The 19,655-nt window shown below is 43.9% G+C and overlaps 1 protein-coding gene across 1 annotated transcript in view; it reads left to right on the top strand.

The window, feature by feature from the left end:
- The window catches only part of LOC126293424 (uncharacterized), a 52,717-nt gene extending 36,901 nt beyond the window's left edge, over window positions 1–15,816 (top strand). Inside the window, exon 3 of the mRNA XM_049986647.1 lies at window positions 14,810–15,816. Within this exon, the coding sequence (XP_049842604.1) occupies window positions 14,810–15,766 (957 nt within the window). The 3' untranslated portion in view covers window positions 15,767–15,816. The remainder of the gene's footprint in view (window positions 1–14,809) is intronic.
- Window positions 15,817–19,655: the final 3,839 nt, after the last annotated feature.

The raw sequence follows: 19,655 nt of genomic DNA, 5'->3' as shown, positions 1-19,655 counted from the left end.
CACCTTTATAACACAGTCGTACATCAACGATGTTCTTTACACTGTTTTTTTGCCTTTCATAGCTGGCCATCGTGAGATTACATTTCAGCAAGCTAATGCTGCCCCCCACACAGTCTGGTCTTCGTGCTTATCAAACCCTACCCTGGCCGTCAAGATGGCTGGATCTCTCCCAAACTGAGAACGTTTGGAGCATTATGGGAAGGACTCTCCAACCAGTTGAGGGTTTTGACGATCTAACCCGTCAATTGAACACAATATGGCACGATATCCCTCAGGAGGAAGTCCAGCTATCAATCAATGACCGTCCGAGTAACTGACTGCTTGAGGGCCAGAGGTGGACCAGCTGTTAGTAAAACTGTTTCTCTTACATAAATTATCCATTTTTTGTAAACTTTAATTTTTTTGTTTGACATATAATGTTGATTTTATTAATAGCTGCTGCTCACACAATTTTTTCAATTTGAGCAGGAACTAATTCCTTGCAGCATGAATCGATTCCGTATTGAGGTATTAGCACATCTACAAAGTTTCACTGCCATAAGATAGTTATGGCCCATGCTGAAGCGCTGTGAGTGAGTGTACTTTAATTATAAATGTCTGATATGTGACTTGACTGATGATTTATAAAAGTAACTTTCGGCTTAGTGTGATTTCTACAACGAACTGCTGTCCCATAAACCTGCAGAAATGCTTGGATGATGATCATCTGTGGAAATGATGTAAAGATTGGCAGGATATGATTCTTACCACAAGCTGGCAGCATCCGTTGCATTTTGTTATCTAGACCGTACATGAAATGCATATCCGCATACTACATGTGATGTCCATGTTACCACGAACTCTCGTCCGGAAACAAAAACAAGACATAGGTCCTAGTGGCATATGACTACTGTCTTAGTGACACACTAGGTATCAGTGACCTCATATACACTACTGGCCACTAAAATTGCTCCACCAACAAGAAATGCAATTGACAAACGGGTATTCGTTGGACAGATATATTATACTGGAACTAACATGTGATTACGTTATCACGCAATTTGGGTGCATAGATCCTGAGAAATCAGTACCCAGAACAACCACCTCTGACCGTAATAACGGCCTTGATACGCCTGCGAATTGAGTCAAACAGAGCTTGGATGGCGTGTACAGGTACAGCTGCCCATGCAGCTTAATTACGATACCACAGTTCATCAAGAGTAGTGACTGCCGTATTGTGACGAGCCAGTTGCTCGGCCACCATTGATCAGACGTTTTCAGTTGGGAGAGATCTGGAGAATGTGTTGTCCATGGCTGCAGTCGAACATTTTCTGTATCCAGAAAGGCCCGTACAGGACCTGCAACATGCCGCCGTGCATTATCCTGCTGAAATGTAGTGTTTCGCAGGGATTGAATGAAGGGTAGAGCCACGGGACGTAACGCATCTAACGTCCACTGTTCAAAGTGCCGTCAATGCGAACAAGAGGTGAGCGAGACGTGTAACCAATGGCATCCCATACCATCACGACGGTTGATACGCCAGTATGGCGATGACGAATACAGGCTTCCAATGTGCGTTCACCGCGATGTCGCCAAACACGGATGCGAGCATTATGATGCTGTAAACAGAACCTGAATTCATCCGAAAAAATGGCGTTTTGCCATTCGCGCACCCAGGTTCGTCGTCGAGTACACCATCGCAGGCGCTTCTGTCTGTGATGCAGCGTCAAGGGCAACCGCAGCCACGGTCTCCGAGCTGATAGTCCATGCTGCTGCAAACGTCGTCGAACTGTTCATGTAGATGGTTGTTGTCTTGCAAACGTCCCTATCTGCTGACTCAGGGATCGAGACGTGGCTGCACGATCCATTACAGCGATGTGGATAAGATGCCTGTCATCTCGACTGCTAGTGATAGAGGCCGTTGGGATCCAGCACGGGGTTCCGTATTACCCTCCTGAACCCACCTTTTCCATATTCCGCTAACGGTCATTGGATCTCAACTTATGCGAGCAGCAATGTCGCGATACGATAAACCACAATCGCGAAAGGCTACAATCCGACCTTTATCAAAGTCGGAATCGTTATGGTACGCATTTCTCCTCCTTACACGAGGCATCACAACAACGTTTCACCGGGCAACGCCGGTCAACTGTTGTTTGTGTATGAGAAATCGGTCGGAGAAGTTCGTCATGTCAGGACGTTGTTGGTGTCGCCACCGGCTTCAACCTTGTGTGAATGCTCTGAAAAGCTAATCATTTGCATATCACAGCATCTTCTTCCTATCGGTTAAATTTCGCGTCTGTAGCACGTCATCTTCGTGGTGTAGCATTTTTAATGGCCAGTAGTGTATCTAAGTGCAAGAATACATTTTGTCCTATGTCTGTCCTTGATTGTTCTTAAGTCGTACTTCCAAAACGAGGCATGACGTCATAAATGCCTCTCGGATGCCTTTACCTTCCAAAAGTCAAACTGATCGAAATCTAACAGAGGCAAGGTCTTATTTTCCAACATTTTTTGTGTTGTTCAGATCGGATATATAAGCTATCAAGATGATTCTACAATACGTCTTGCATTTATCTCTCAAGGTGAATGGTATTTCGAAAGCACAATGGTATGTCGCCAGTCTATACACGAACTTGGTAATTTGGCTGCTATTTGCCCAGTGATCTCATAAATGGTAAACATACCTCCTGCCTCCTTTCGGAGCAAGTATTCCAATGGTATACCAAACTCTAATACTGGATCGCTTATGCTTCCCAAATTCACTTCCATTTCTTCCTGTATCAAGTCGACAAGCAGTTTCTCCCCCTGGTGGAGACCATTGTTCTCTCTCCACCTATCCATATTGACCTCTGCGTTTAAGAGCAGAATTAATTTCGCAGTCTCATATCGAAGGCATTGCTTTCACAGTCTCCGAAACCTAAAGTTTTCCATAAACAGTAACCAGATACCTTTTATGACGGGTCAGTTTTTATTATACGATGAGCAGTGTCTAATAGCCTAGAGATTTGTCTTCAGATGGTACATACTTTTAGGGGTTGGTTGTAGCAATGTGGGGGTCGTACAGACGTGGCAAGATATAGGAAACGAAACAAATAAGCAATGAACGCGGTTGGGTATCAGGAATTATTTACATCACGAGATCGACTAGAGATCATTACTTTGTTATTAGCATCTACGATGCGCGCGTTAATCTGGGAACGTAGTTTATGTTTCTCACTTATGTTGATCACATAGCATTACACATCAACAACTCCGACGCACTCTGGTTCACATGGTTCAAATGGCTCTGAGCACTATCGGACTCAACTACTGTGGTCATCAGTCCCCTAGAACTTAGAACTACTTAAACCTAACGAACCTAAGGACATCACACACATCCATGCCCGAGGCAGGATTCGAACCTGCGAGCGTAGCAGTCGCGCGGTTCCGGACGGAGCGCCTAGAACCGCGAGACCACCGCGACCGGCTCGACGCACTATAAACAATGCAAAGAAAGTGACTCAAGTTAACTTTTAAAGAATTAACGTTGCAGCTATTTTGTCTTTCTTGTGCACTGAATATTTCCTAGCGATGACCATTTCTTTTCCGTTTCTTTCACATTTTTCTTGTACCTCTTGCGCACTATTTCCTAGTTGTTACCTTACCTATATCTGATTTTGTCTGTCCAATCTCTTTGATTAATTTTTATCCCCAATCACAGCTTGTTCACCACGTATAATGACTGCATCATAGTCGGAATATTGAACCCAAAATGTTGAAGTTTTTCAAAACTTCTCACCAGAATCCACGAAGACTGTTCTTATAACCAAGACAGCAGCAGTTATTTTCTGCACAAGAAGCTGAACGCTATACTTGCAAGAAATACGTCATTCGAAGTAAACTTCTTTCACTTGAGAGATAGCTCGATCTTTATTATGATGATGAGATGCGACCTTTATAAGAGGTCTCGACGCAACTTGTATCCACTGTATTTTACAGTAATTAAGTGATAACGTGTTTACAGTAAGCCACATTCTGATATCATCCATAACAGAACTTGATACAAGGGGCGTTTAAAAAGTCCGTGCAAAGATAACAACTACTTACGTGTTTGCGGTAAACCTTTTTTAATTTTGCGACAGTCTCCTTTTAGAGTTATACATTTCGTCCAACGCTGTTGTAATTTGTTGATCCCTTCCAAATAATGGGAACTGTCCAAGTCTGCAAAATAGCTATTAACTGCTGCAATCACATCCTCGTTCGAATAAAATCTTTGTCCTGCCAGCCATTTCTTCAAATTGGGAAACAAATAGTAGTCCGAGGGAGCCAAGTCTGGAGAATAGGGGGGGGGGGGGGGCTGAAACGGAATCCTGTTTCCATTAATTTTGCGACCACAACTGCTGAGGTGTGTGCTGGTGCGTTGCCATGACGGAAAAATCGCTTTTTTGTGGTCCAATTGCCGGCGTTTTTCTTGCAGCTCGGTTTTCAAACGGTCCAATAACGATGAATAATATTCACCTGCAATAGTTTTACCCTTTTCCAGATAGTCGATGACGATTATCCCTTGCGAATCCCAAGAGACAGTCGCCATAACTTTTCCGGCCGAAGGAATGGTCTTCACCTTTTTTACTGTTGGTAACCCATTGTTTAGATTGTTGTTTGGTCTCAGGAGTATAGTAATGTATCCATGTTTCATCCACAGCGACGAAACGACACTTTAAGTCGTGCGAATTCTTCCTGAACAGCTGCAAACCATCCTTGCAACACTTTTCACGATTCCATTTTTGGTCAAGAGTAAGAAATCGCGGAACCCATCTTCCGGATAGCTTTCTCACATCCAAATGTTTATGCATAATATTATGTATCCATTCATTCGAGATGCCCACAGCACTAGCAATCTCACGCATGTTAACTCTTCTGCCATCCATCACCATATCATGGATTGTATCAATGATTTCTGGAGTCGTAACCTCTACAGGGCGTCCAGAACGTTCAGCATCACTGGCGCCCATATGGCCACTACCAAAATTTTGAAACCACTTATGAACGGTTCTAATCGAAGGTGCAAAGTCACCGTAAGGTTTATCAAACTTCTCTTTAGTCTCCTGAGGCGTTTTGCCTTTCATAAAGGACTGATTAATCACCACACGAAATTCTTCTTCGTACATTTATTGACAATTACTCGATTTCCTTGATTCACACGAATGCCAAACACAAAGAAATAGACCAATATGGCTGGAAGTTGGTGTGAGTTTTTTCCAAAGATGGTGCTAAGTAAACATGACCTCGATAAGCGCCTGTGGTGCCACCTCTCGGACTGTTCACGGACTTTCCAAACGCCCCTCGTAAAACCATGCATATATATATATATATATATATATATATATATATATATATATATATATATATATATATATATATATATATAAATGAAGTGCGCGCGAGCTTAGGCGTGTGTGCCTGTTTCGAGGAGCACCAGCACGGTTTTACTGTACGCCCCTGACCATCGAATTTCCCACATTTATCATCCAGAACATCATTGACACTATTCCAGCACGTCTCATACTCATAGCAGTTCGCTCTGGAAAAGGGGTTATTCAGGCTTTTGAGAGGCAGTAACACGTATGTCGCTGGCCAGAGTAGGCTGACATGTATCGATAATCAGCCAGTGATTTATACTGCATTGTTTTTTTCAATGCTGTTGTTGTCTCTAAGTACACTATGTGATCAAAAGTATCAGGACACCCCAAAAAACAAACGTTTTTCATATTAGGTGCATTGTGCTGCTATCTACTGCCAGGTACTCCACATCAGCGACCTCAGAAGTCATTAGACATCGTGAGAGAGCACAATGAGGCGCTCTGCGGAACCCACGGACATAGGACGTGTTCAGGTGATTGGGTGTCACGTCTGTACGCGAGATTTCCACACTCCTAAACATCCCTAGGTCCACGGTTTCCGATGTGATAGTGAAGTGGAAACGTGAAGGGACACGTACAGATCAAAAGCGTACAGGCCGACCTCGTCTGTTGACTGACAGGGTCTGCCAACAGTTGAAGAGGGTCGTAATGTGTAATAGGGAGATGTCTATCCAGACCGTCACACAGCAATTCCAAACTGCATCAGGATCCACTGCAAGTGCTAAGACAGTTAGGAGGGAGGTCAGAAAACATGGCTTTCATTGCCGAGCGGCTGCTGATAAGCCACACACCACGCTGGTAAATCCGAAACTACGCCTCGCTTGGTGTAAGGAGGGTGAACATTGGACGACCGTTGTGTGGAGTGAGGAATCACGTTACACAATGTGGCGATCTGATGGCAGGGTGTGGGTATGGCGAATGCCTGGTGAACGTCATCTGCCGGCGTGTGTAGTGCCGACAGTAAATTTAGGAGTCGGTGGTGTTGTGGTGTGGTCGTGTTTCTCATGGAGGGGGCTTGCACCCCTTGTTGTTTTGCGTTCCACTATGACAGCACAGGCCTACATTGATGTTTTAAGCAGCTTCTTGCTTCCCACTGTCAAAGAGCAATTCGGGGATGGCGGTTGCATGTTTCAACAAGATCGAGCATCTGTTCGTAATGCACTGCCTGTGGCGCAGTGGTTATACGACAATAACATGCCTGTAATGGACTGGTCTGCACAGAGTCCTGACCTGAATCCTATAAAACACCATTTGGATGTTTCGGAACGCTGTGCCAGGCCTCACCGACCGACACAGATACCTCTCCTCAGTACAGCACTCCGTGAAGAATGGGCTGCCATTACCCAAGAAACCTGAACGTGTGTCTGCGAGAGTGGAAACTGTTATTAAGGCTAAGGGTGGGCCAACTCCATACTGAATTCCAGCATTACCGAAGTGTACGTCATTTTCAGCCAGGTGTCCCGATAGTTTTGATCACATAGATTTATCAGTGCCAAGAAAATGTAAATAAACTCACAGGGATTCTATTCGTGTTAATGATTACTTCAAGTCAAAACACAGTCCATAGTAGAAGGAAGAGTACAATTATTCATATGTGAACCTCATGGTATGCTATGCGATTGCATCTTTCAACACGATCGAGCATCGTTCATAATGCACGGCCTGTAGCGGAGCAATAACATCCCTGTAATGGACTTGCCTGCACAGAGTCCTGATGTAAATCCTGTAGAACACCTTTGCGATGTTTTGGAACGCCAACTTCGTGCCGGGTCTCACCGACCGACATCGATACCTCTCCTCAGTGCAGCACTCCATGAAGAGTGGGCTGCCATTCACCAAGAAACCTTCCAGCACCTGATTGGACGTATGCCTGCGAGAGTGGAAGCTGTCATCAAGGCTAACTGTGGGCCAGCACCATACTGGTGGTGGTGGTGGTTGGTGTTTAACGTCCCGTCGACAACGAGGTCATGAGAGACGGAGCGCAAGGTCGGGTTTGGGAAGGATTGGGAAGGAAATCGGCCGTGCCCTTTCAAAGGAACCATCCCGGCATTTGCCTGAAACGATTTAGGGAAATCACAGAAAACCTAAATCAGGATGGCTGGAGACGGGATTGAACCGTCGTCCTCCCGAATGCGAGTCCAGTGTGCTAACCACTGCGCACCATACTGAATTCCAGCATTACCGATGGAGGGCGCCACTAGCTTGTAAGTCGTTTTCAGCCACGTGGTCACATAGTGTATCAAGTTTCTCATTATCTAAATCGATATCCACGTCTGTAAGCTGTTAATCAATACAAAGCGGGTTACAGAGATGACATTCAATTGGAGTGATGTCAAGGAGTCTTTGTGTGGTGCCGCATGCTAGGAGTGCAGGAAGAGCGACACTCCGTCATTTCGGCTTTAGTCGGATGATTGAAATGAGGAACTGTATTGTGATGGTGCACAGTTATAAGCAGATATCACTCAAAACGTTGTTTCTTGTCTGTCAGGTAAAACCAAGGCGTTAGCGACTCACTGGGCTGCTGTCAGTGAGTTTCTTTCTTCGAGGTTTCTGCAGGACGAATACCAATATGTAGATGGCTGAAAAACATCCGATTAGCACGAAAAGGAGCAGTTGTAGTGGTCGCAGGACTAATAAGCCATTGGCCTGGTTTGTTTTCAGCATTCTCTATACACGCCCTATGTCTGCGATTAGTTCGACATGACATGCATCCCATATACTAATGCGATACTCCAGTATGGACGGCGCCATTGTTTTTAGACACCTCGCAGACGATATCAACGGTTACCTCTGACATTTTGCAAATGACGCAGTTGTCTAGAGCGAAGTGTTATCAGATAAAGAATCCTTCACAAGTGTCCAATCAGATATCAGAGACATTTCATTGAGGTGCTAAGTTCAGCGGATTGCTTTAAATGTTCAGAGAAAGAGGTACACCATGCGGTGCATCAGTGGTTCCTTTTTTCTAAAGGAATTTATGCACTTTGTAAGCGCTGGAGGACCCGCATTGAGCGTGGGGGAGATTATGTTGAAAAGTGATACAGCTTTGTACCACTTCTGCACAGTAAATAATATTTAAAAAAACATTTAAGGTTTTCATTTGACTCACTCTCGTATACAGAGAACAACAGCGGTCCTGCCACACTTCCCTGGAGCGGTCCTGACAATACCCTTGCCTCTGACGAACACCCGCCATCGATGACAACATACTGGTGTCTATTACTTAAGAAATATTCGAGCCACTCATATCTGCGAACTTATTCCATACGCTCTTATCTTCAATAACAGCCTGCAAGCCGGCCGCAGTGGCCGAGCGGTTCTAGGCGCTACAGTCCGGAACCGCGCGAACGCTACGGTCGCAGGTTCGAATCCTGCCTCGGGCACGGACGTGTGTGATGTCTTTCGGTTAGTTAGGTTTAAGTAGTTCTAAGTTCTAGGGGACTGATGACCTCAGAAGTTAAGTCCCATAGTGCTCAGAGCCATTTGAACCATTTGAACAGCCTACAATGTGGCACTGTCAACGGCTTTCCAGGAATCGAGAAACATGGAATCTGCCTATTGCCCTTCATCCATAGTTCTCAGTATATCATGTGAGAAAAGAGTAAACTGCTTTTAACACATGTTACTGTTTTTAAAACCATGCTGATTCGTGGACATAAGCTTCTCAAGCTCAAGAAAATTCGTTATATTCGAACTGAGAACATGTTCAAGAATTCCGCAGCAAACAGAGGTTAGGGATATTGATCTGTAATGTTGCGGGCCGTTCTTTTACCCTTCTTCTATACTGGAGCCACCCGAGCGCTTTTTCCCAGTCGCTTGGGACTTTGTGTTGTGCGAGACATTCACGATAAACTTGCTAACTATCAGGGACAAATCTAGGGATCTTGCTGGACACGCGAGTGTCTCAACAACACACAGACACTTGTGCCGTCAGAGCCTCCACACTCACTACCAGCCATGACGAAGTCATACACGATAGCTCCCCACACCCTGGCTTCAGTAGTAACACTCCAAAACGTAGGAATGGGATATCTCGCCACGTCGTCGCTGTATCAGCTGATGATGATCATCTGGGGTTGTGCAGACCTGTGATTCATCAGTGAACTCAATGCGATGGCAGCCAACGCATGAGACGAAAATTCCCCAGTCTGATTCATGCTAGTTTCTAACCAATGGTGTGTGATGAATCCATTACTATCTCTCAGATGGCAGGCATGGATGAGAACTGGTTGTGATGTCCTTGCTGCACAATATCGCTATCCTCTCTTCTGGAGGACTGAGCGAGGTGGCGCAGTGGTAAGCACACACGACTCTCATTCGGAAGGATCACGGTTCCAACCCCCATCTGTCCATTCTGAATTTTGATTTTACTAAAGCGCTTCAAGAATATGTCTAGATAGTTCCTCTGAAAGAGCGCAGCTGAATTCCTTCCCCATCCTTTTCTAATCCACTGGGACCACTGACCTCACTGTTTCGTCCCAACCAACCAAACCAAACCAAACCAAACCAAACCAAACCAGCCTTCTGATTGCCAGACATCGTAGACCAGAACCTTGACAATTAGTATGGCTGCCTTCATGTCCCCAGGCATTCCAACGTCGGACCTCTGTCGCAGCTGAATGGCCCAAGAATCTGGATATTGCAAGATTCGACCAGCCGGCCAAATGGAAGCCCAGAGTGATGTCACTTTCACATTGCCAGTTAAGATTCAAATGGTTCAAATGGCTTTGAGCACTATGGGGCTTAACTTCTGAGGTCATCAGTCCCCTAGAACTTAGAACTACTTAAAACTAACTAACCTAAGGACATCACACACATCCATGCCCGCGGCAGGATTCGAACCTGGGACCGCAGCGGTTCGCGGTTCCAGACTGTAGCGCCTAGAACCGCTCGGCCACCACGGCTGGCTGTCAGTTGAGGCCAATGCTGCCTCACAGGAGTGCGTGATATGTCCAGGTCCTTCACAGTGACCACACAACTTATGATGTTGTTCACACTCCTTACAATCCTACCACTAAACACAAACAACAATAATATACTCTTGCGATCATCGTACAAACCAGAATATTGCAACTCTAATGATTTCCATATCCAATGTACCGAGTTACATTGACACTCCATTATTTCCTCTGGAGGTTTCACATTTTTTTGTCATGCAGTCTACATAAATATTCGGTGCTTATAATTGCCCACCGCATGTCTAGTCCAGTAGCCAAATTGTTTTTGCACTCCGCACTCAGCTCCCGCTTATCTCAAGCACCACTTAGCGAGAACGCATACCGAACATTAGATTTGACGCCGCGGTATCTACCTGGTGGTATCGCGGCGCCTATTGCCTTGGGGCAGATTCATTGCTTCATTCCTTGTGGCTGTTTAAGTACACCTCAATGTCACAGGTAACCCTGATCCCAAATACCAATGTTCGGCATAAGATGTAAGTCTGTCTGTGTTATTCCTCTTTGGTAACCCACGGATTTTAAGAAACAGGAAGGCGATGTTGGCCTGATGTATTCGACGATGCCCTTTGGCTACACTGTCTAAAGGATCGTTCTAAGAAATACCAAATTAAGATCAAACTGATGATTCCTAAATAAGGCGAAACGAGTAGTTGAAAAATAAAAAAATAAAATTGCAACCACGACTGTTTTTAACCAATACGGAATAAAAATTTCCCGGAAAAACTATTTTTACCAGCAGTGCTCTTAATTAGCACCTAACTGCGTAATTTCAATCTTCCGCTGCTGCATGGAGCTTGCTACCAAGCAGTTACTTCACTCTGACTGAATACAGCAGTCTCATCAGTGACTCTTATCGTTCATATCTTTGCATCTTCAATTTTCATCCCACTCTAATCTTTCCTTTATGAGCGCCGTTCTATAAGTGACCCAACACGTTTTTATGATGAAAGCAGGTTGGTCTTATTCAGAATTCCAATACACCATATTGTTCCCCACTCTTTTGGCTATAAAACCCTGTTTTTGAACAGTATCTCCGTCCAGTGCGACGACCTTAAGTCACCTTCCTAGGAAGGCTTGTGTGCCCACGTGTTTTTGCTCGCGTATCATGTCATTTCTGGAAACCCAGAATCTACTGTGTAGGAATCAACATGGATTCCGGAAACAGCGATCGTGTGAGACCCAACTCGCTTTATTTGTTCATGGGACCCAGAAAATATTAGATAAAGGCTCCCAGGTAGATGCTATTTTCCTAGACTTCCGAAAGGCGTTCGTTACAGTTGCGCACTGTCGCCTGATAAACAAAGTAAGAGCCTACGGAATATCAGACCAGCTGTGTGGCTGGATTGAAGAGTTTTTAGTAAACAGAACACAGCATGTTGTTCTCAATGGAGAGACGTCTACAGACGTTAAAGTAGCATCTGGCGTGCCACAGGGGAGTGTTATGGGACCATTGTTTTTCGCAATATATATAAATGATCTAGTAGATAGTGTCGGAAGTTCCATGCGGCTTTTCGCGGATGATGCTGTAGTATACAAAGAAGTTGCAGCATTAGAAAATTGCAGCGAAATGCAGGAAGATCTGCAGCGGATGGGCACATGGTTCAGGGAGCGGCAACTGACCCTTAACATAAACAAATGTAATGTATTGCGAATACATAGAAAGAAGGATCCTTTATTGTATGATTATATGATAGCGGAACAAACACTGGTAGCAGTTACTTCTGTAAAATATCTGGGTGTATGCGTGCGGAACGATTTGAAGTGGAACGATCATATAAAATTAATTGTTTCTAAGGCGGGTGCCAGGTTGAGATTCATTGGGAGAGTCCTTAGAAAATGTAGTCCATCAAGAAAGGAGGTGGCTTACAAAACACTCGTTCGACCTATACTTGAGTACTGCTCATCAGTGTGGGATCCGTAGCAGATCGGATTGAAGGAGGAGATAGAGAAGATCCAAAGAAGAGCGGCTCATTTCGTCACAGGGTTATTTCTCAAGAGTGATAGCGTTACGGATATGTTTAGCAAACTCAAGTGGCAGACTCTGCAAGAGAGGCGCTCTGCATCGCGGTGTAGCTTGCTGTCCAGGTTTCGAGAGGGTGCGTTTCTGGCTGAGGTATCGAATATATTGCTTCCCCCTACTTATACCTTCCGAGGAGATCACGAATGTAAAATTAGAGAGATTCGAGCTCGCACGGAGTCTTTCCGGCAGTCGTTCTTCCTGCGAACCATACGCGACTGGACTGTGGCACGTAAAGTGCCCTCCGCCACACACCGTTGAGTGGCTTTCGGAGTATAAATGTAGATGTAGATGTAGATGTAGGTACAACTCTACTGGTCGATGTCAGAGTCAACATCTTGCTCCATCAATAACCTCCCCATCCTCCACGTGCTGCATTCTGCAAAGTTCATTTCTCATTAACACATGGAAACCAGAAGGCCCGAGATCCGGTCTGTAGGGTGGGTGAGAAAGAACAGTCTTACGAAATTCTGTGTGCTCCTCTCCGGTGTGCAGACCTGTGCGAGGCCTTGCGTTGTCATGGTGAAGAAGTTCGTTTGCATTTCTGTGGCGCCGAACATGCTGATGTCGTGTCTCTAATTTTCTGAGGGTGGCACAACACATTTCAGAGTTCGTCAGTGCACCGTGAGGGAGGACATCAAACAGAACAACCTCTTCAGAGTTGCCATGCCTTACCAACTGTACAGGAAGGTGTCGTCGTTCAGTGACTGTAGGAGAATACAAGATGACTTGGACAGGAATTGTGGTTGGTGTAAAGAATGGCAGCTAACTCTAAATATAGATAAATGGAAATTAATACAGATGAATAGGAAAAAGAATCATGTAATGTATTAATACTCCATTAGTAGTGTAGCGCTTGACACAGTCACGTCGATTAAATATCTGGGCGTAACATTGCAGAGCGATATGAAGTGGGACAAGCATGTAATGGCAGTTGTGGGGAAGGCGGATAGTCGTCTTCGATTCATTGGTAGACATTTGGGAAGATGTGGTTCATCTGTAAAGGAGACCGCTTATAAAACACTAATACGACCTATGCTTGAATACTGCTCGAACGTTTGGAATCCCTGTCAGGTCGAATTGAGGGAGGACATAGAAACAATTCAGAGGCGGGCTGCTATGTTACTGGTAGGTTTGATCATCACGCGAGTGTTACGGAAATGCTTCAGGAACTCGGGTGGGAGTGTCTGGTGGAAAGGAGGCGTTCTTTTCGTGAATCGCTACTGAGGAAATTTAGAGAACCAGCATTTGAGGCTGACTGCAGTACAGTTTTACTGCCGCGGACTTACATTTCGCGGAAAGACCGCAAAGATAAGATGAGAGAGATTAGGGCTCGTACAGAGGCATATAGGCAGTGATTTTTCCCTCGTTCTCTTTGGGAGTGGAACAGGGAGAGAAGATGCTAGTTGTGGTAGGAGGTACCCTCCGCCACGCACCGTATGGTGGATTGCGGAGTATGTATGTACATGTTGATGTAGATTCTGTCAATGCGAATTGAAAGTCCTGTTGCTAACAAAACTTTGCCTTACATTAAAATTCGACTTCAGGGAGCATATGTTCCTTATCGAAATAAATTTGTTTTGCTGTTCTCTACCTTCTGTATTAATGCGGACGGATAGTTCCGAAACATGTAATTACTCGTATGTAGTGTAAGTAGGCTGTTTAGGTTTTCTTATTGGTAACACCACATAGCGCTCGGTATGAAAAATCACTGGCTGTGCCGTGTGCAGTCTGTGTTTAGTCTGCATTGTTGTCTGCCATTGTAGTGTTGGGCAGCGGCAGCTGGATGCTAACAGCGCGTAGCGTTGCGGAGTTGGAGGTGAGCCGCCAGCAGTGGTGAATGTGGGGAGAGAGATGGCGGAGTTTTGAAATTTGTAAGAATTGGTGTCATGAACTGATATATATATTATGACTATTAAGGTAAATACATTTTTTGTACTCTATTAAAATCTTTCATTCGCTAACTATGCCTATCAGTAGTTAGTGCCTTCAGTAGTTTGAATCTTTTATTTAGCTGGCAGTAGTGGTGCTCGCTGTATTGCAGTAGTTCCAGTAACGAAGATTTTTTGTGAGGTAAGTGATTTGTGAAACGTATAGGTTAATGTTAGTCAGGGACATTCTTTCGTAGGGATTTTTGGAAGTCAGATTGCGTTGCGCTAAAAACTATTGTGTGTCAGTTTAAGCACAGTCGTGTATAAATTTTTCAAAGGGGACGTTTCAGTAGTGTTTGTATTGTATCACTCCCAAGACTGTACAACTATGAACCTGCCTACTGTGTCAGAGACTCCCTAACACTTCACTTTCCAGAAACTCTCTTCTTGCTACTGCTAGCCTATATTTTAAATCCTCTCTACTTCAGTCACTATCAGTTATTTTCCTGCCTAAGTTGCAAACCTCACCTACTACTTTTTAACGCTTCAATCATTAACAGATATACATCTTATTCTTTGCAGGTGACAATCACAAAGGAGGAGTACGTCCCGGTGCCTCATCCCTACCCAGTGAAGGTGCCAGTGGTGAAGGAAGTGCCATACCCTGTGGAGAAGGTGGTGCCGTACCCGGTGAAGGTCCCCGTGGAACGGCCGGTGCCGTACGCGGTCCCGGTACCGAACCCGGTGCCTTACGAAGTCAAGAAGTACATCCCGTACCACGTCAAAGTGCCCGTGGACAAACCATACCCCGTGCCCTACCCTGTCGAGAAGAAAGTACCTTACAAGGTGGAAGTGAAGGTGCCAGTCCCACATCCGTACCACGTCCACATACCGAAACCCTACCCCGTCGTTGTAGAGAAGAAGGTTCCGCAGCCGTATCCGGTCCACGTGAAGGTGCCTGTACCCAAACCCTACCCCGTCCACGTCAAGGTCCCGGTCCACATCCCTGTCGAGAGACCGGTACCGTACGAGGTCAAAGTCCCGGTGGAAAAGCCCGTACCGGTGCATGTGATCAAACCTTACCCGGTTCCGGTCGAGAAGAAGGTCCCGTATCCAGTGGAGAAAGAAGTTCCGTACCCGGTGAAGATACCCTACGATCGTCCTGTACCGTATCACGTAGAGAAACCCTACCCAGTTCCTGTAGTGAAGAAAGTACCTTACCCAGTGATCAAGCCGGTGCCATACCACGTAGAGAAGGAGATACCGTACCCGGTGAAGATACCTGTCGATCATCCTGTGCCATACCCTGTAGAGAAACCATTCCCAGTTCCTGTGGAGAAGGAAGTGCCCTTCCCTGTAGAGAAACCTGTCCCATACCCTGTGAAGGTACCTGTAGAGCACCCCATCCCATACCCTGTTGTTAAGCACGTCCCATACCCAGTAAAAGTATCAGATAAAAAGCACCACGACTTCCATCATGATGGTGACTTCCATCATGGTGGTGACTTCCATCATGGTGGCTTCGATCGCCGAAGGTAATTTTTGTTATAAACTTTTTTAAGTAAAATATTGTACAGACAAATAAAAAAATACATTTTTACCTTATTTGGTTGTTTTTATCCACCAATCTCCTTACATGGTACTAACGTCCCCACAGTGGATCCAGAACTCGTCGGGATTGCAATAGCCAAAAATCATTGTCAGGTGGCGTGCGTTTGTCTATGGTAAGCAAATGATGGTTTATAGTGCTGATAACAAACACTAAATATAATGCTTTCCTCATCACATTTCTCATGTGCCTTGAAAGTTGCTTTCCACTAAAATGTTTACAACAGAATACTACCACACGCAGGCAAACTGGGTAGCTGACTGATGGGATAAGGATATCATGTAGAAAAAAGTGGAAACCATATCAAAACGAAAGTTACTATAAAGTGCTTAAAAATGCCATTAGGAAGATAAAGATCATGTGCTGTGCAAATAAAATAGCTAATTCTCAGGATAAAATTAAAACAATAATCTCAGTCGTAAGGATGTGTTTGATCAGTAGCACAAGATTGAGGATATAAAGTCAATACATGGTAAACTGTTTCTATTACTGACATATGCGCAGTATATAACAATACTTTCTGATGCAGCAGGTGAATAGTAAAAACTTAGTTTCTGCAAGGAATCATAGGAAATGGCTTTCCTTCATGTGACTGATAAGGGGGCAATTTAGTTAATAATTAAACTGCTGAAGACTAAGAAGACTCACTGAAATGATGGTCTATGTAGCAGGAAGTAAATCACCATTCCGCATGTGTTAACTCAGTGCTTAGCCAGATTTGTAATTTTTCTTCTAGGAATGGTCACTTTCCTGACTACTAAAAGTATATGAAACTGCTTTACAAAACAGTAAAAAGGGATAATGTACACAGTTATATCCCGATCCATCAGTGTTTACAAAAGTCACTGAAATGTTTGTATACATGAGGGCAATTAATAATTTCAGTTCATATAATTTGCAGTCAGACGTAAAGCTTGGATTCAGAAGAGATTTAACAAGTGAAAACATTATGTTCGCTTTTCTTGGCGAGGCGCTGGATGGATCGAACAAAGTTGCGAACACTGGGCATGTTCTTTCATTTCACTAAGGCGTTTGGTTGTATTGATCACAAAATACTACTGCAGAAGTCTGACCATTACGAAATAAGACAAGTAACTCAGAAATCATGATTAAGACCACACAGAAAAAGGTCACTCTCCACTGTAATGCAAAAGGCTATTAGATGGTGCTGACTGGTGCACAATAAGTGTGGGGTGCCTCAGGGGCCAGTGCTGGGACTACTACTGTTTGTTATACGTGTAAATGTTATCCCTTCTAATGTGACAGATGATTCTAAAGTGTTTCTGTTTGCTGATAACACTAGCTACGTAGTGAAGGGTGTTGAGTGCAGCATTCTGTATCAAATAGTGCATTTGAAGCTTATGGGAACAAACTGATTCTAAATCACAGTAAGACTCAGTTTTTACAGTTTGTAACACACAGCTGAACGACAACTGACATTTCTGTTACACAGAACTGCACTGCCTACAGGAAAATTAAGGAGACCTTTGGAGAGAAGAAAACCACTTGTATGAATATCAAGAACTCAGATGGCAACCCAGTTCTAAGAAAAGAAGGGAAGGCAGAAAGATGGAAGGAGTATATAGAGGGTATATACAAGGGTGATATAGTTGAGGACAATATTATGGAAATGGAAGAGGATGTAGATGAAGACGAAATGGGAGATAAGATACTGCGTGAAGAGTTTGACAGAGCACTGAAAGACCTGAGTTGAAAGAAGGCCCCGGGAGTAGACAACATTCCATTAGAACTACTGACGGCCTCAGGAGAGCCAGTCATAACAAAACTCTACCAGCTGGTGAGCAAGATATATGAGACAGGCGTAATACCCACAGAATTCAAGAATAATATAATAATTCCAATCCCAAAGAAAGCAGGTGCTGACAGATGTGAAAATTGCCGAACTATCAGTTTAATAAGTCACAGCTGCAAAATACTAACACGAATTCTTTGCAGACGAATGGAAAAACTGGTAGATGCGGACCTCAGGGAAGATCAGTTTGGATTCCGTAGAAATGTTGGGACCCGTGAGGCAATACTGACCTCTTAGAAGAGAGAATCAGGAAAGGCAAACCTACGTTTCTAGCATTTGTAGACTTAGAAAAAGCTTTTGACAATGTTGACTGGAATACTCTCTTTCAAATTCTGAAGGTGGCAGGGGTAAAATACAGGGAGCGAAAGGCTATTTACAATTTGTACAGAAATCAGATGGCATTTATAAGAGTCGAGGGGCATGAAAGGGAAGCAATGGTTGAGAAGGGAGTGAGACAGGGTTGTAGCCTCTCCCCGATGTTATTCAATCTGTATATTGAGCAAGCAGTAAAGGAAACAAAAGAAAAATTCGGAGTAGGTATTAAAATTCATGGAGAAGAAGTAAAAACTTTCGCCGATGACATTGCAATTCTGTCAGAGACAGCAAAGGACCTGGAAGAGCAGTTGAACGGAATGGACAGTGTCTTGAAAGGAGGATATAAGATGAACATCAACAAAAGCAAAACGAGGATAATGGAATGTAGTCAAATTAAATTGGGTGATGCTGAGGGAATTAGATTAGGAAATGAAACACTTAAAGTAGTAAAGGAGTTTTGCTATATAGGAAGTAAAATAACTGATGATGGTCGAAGTAGAGAGGATATAAAATGTAGACTGGCAATGGCAAGGAAAGCGTTTCTGAAGTAGAGAAATTTGTTAACATCGAATATAGATTTATGTATCACGAAGTCGTTTCTGAAAGTATTTGTATGGAGTGTAGCCATGTATGGAAGTGAAACGTGGACTATAACTAGTCTGGACAAGAAGAGAATAGAAGCTTTCGAAATGTGGTGCTACAGAAGAATGCTGAAGATAAGGTGGATAGATCACATGCCTAATGAGGAGGAATTGAATAGGATTAGGGAGAAGAGAAGTTTGTGGCACAACTTGACTAGAAGAAGGGACCTGTTGGTAGGACATGTCCTGAGGCATCAAGGGATCACAAATTTAGCATTGGAGGGCAGCGTAGAGGCTAAAAATCGTAGAGAGAGACCAAGAGAAGAATACAGTAAGCAGATTCAGAAGGATGTAGGTTGCAGTAGGTACTGGGAGATGATGTAGCTAGCACAGGACAGAGTAGCATGGAGAGCTACATCAAACCAGTCTCAGGACTGAAGACAACAACAACAACAACAAAGGATGGGCATATGATCAGAGAGCTTGAAAAAATTCAAATTTATAAGTATTTGGAGAGATAGTAAACTGTCATGGAAATCCCATGTTCAGGATCTCGTTCGAAAACTGAATGCTGCTGTATTTGCTGGTACAACAGTATCTGCAACAAGTAAGTGGCCAACACGAAAATTAGTCAGCTTTCCTTATTTTCATTCGCTTATGAGATGCAGCATAATATCCTGGGGTTACTCTTCTCATTTACAAAGGGTATTTTGGAGGGAAATGGGGAGTTAGAGGAATAAGTTCAGATCCTCTGGTTGATTCTTGTTAAGAAATCTGGTAACTGTGATGCTGGCGTATCAATACATATTTTCTTTAATGTTATTTGGTTTGAACAATATTAGCAGCTTTCACTCAGTTAACACAAAGCAGAAGCCCAATCTGCATTTCGATCATAGACACCTATATGCAAGCATTGACACTTGTGTGCAGTATTCAACTGCATGCATTTTCGGTAACCTGCCAAAAGAAATAAAAAAAAATAGCAGTACTCTTCGCACATTCAATTCTAAACTGAAGAATTTCCTTCTGTCGGAGTTTCTGGAAAAAATTTAAGTAAACTGCTGCGTTAAATTGTTGGTTATATTAATATATACTTAGCTGTTTGATGCC

The sequence above is a fragment of the Schistocerca gregaria genome, chromosome 10 (genome assembly GCF_023897955.1).
Source record: "Schistocerca gregaria isolate iqSchGreg1 chromosome 10, iqSchGreg1.2, whole genome shotgun sequence".
In the NCBI taxonomy this organism is placed as follows: Eukaryota; Metazoa; Arthropoda; class Insecta; order Orthoptera; family Acrididae; genus Schistocerca; species Schistocerca gregaria.
This window is presented reverse-complemented; position numbering and strand designations above follow the sequence as displayed.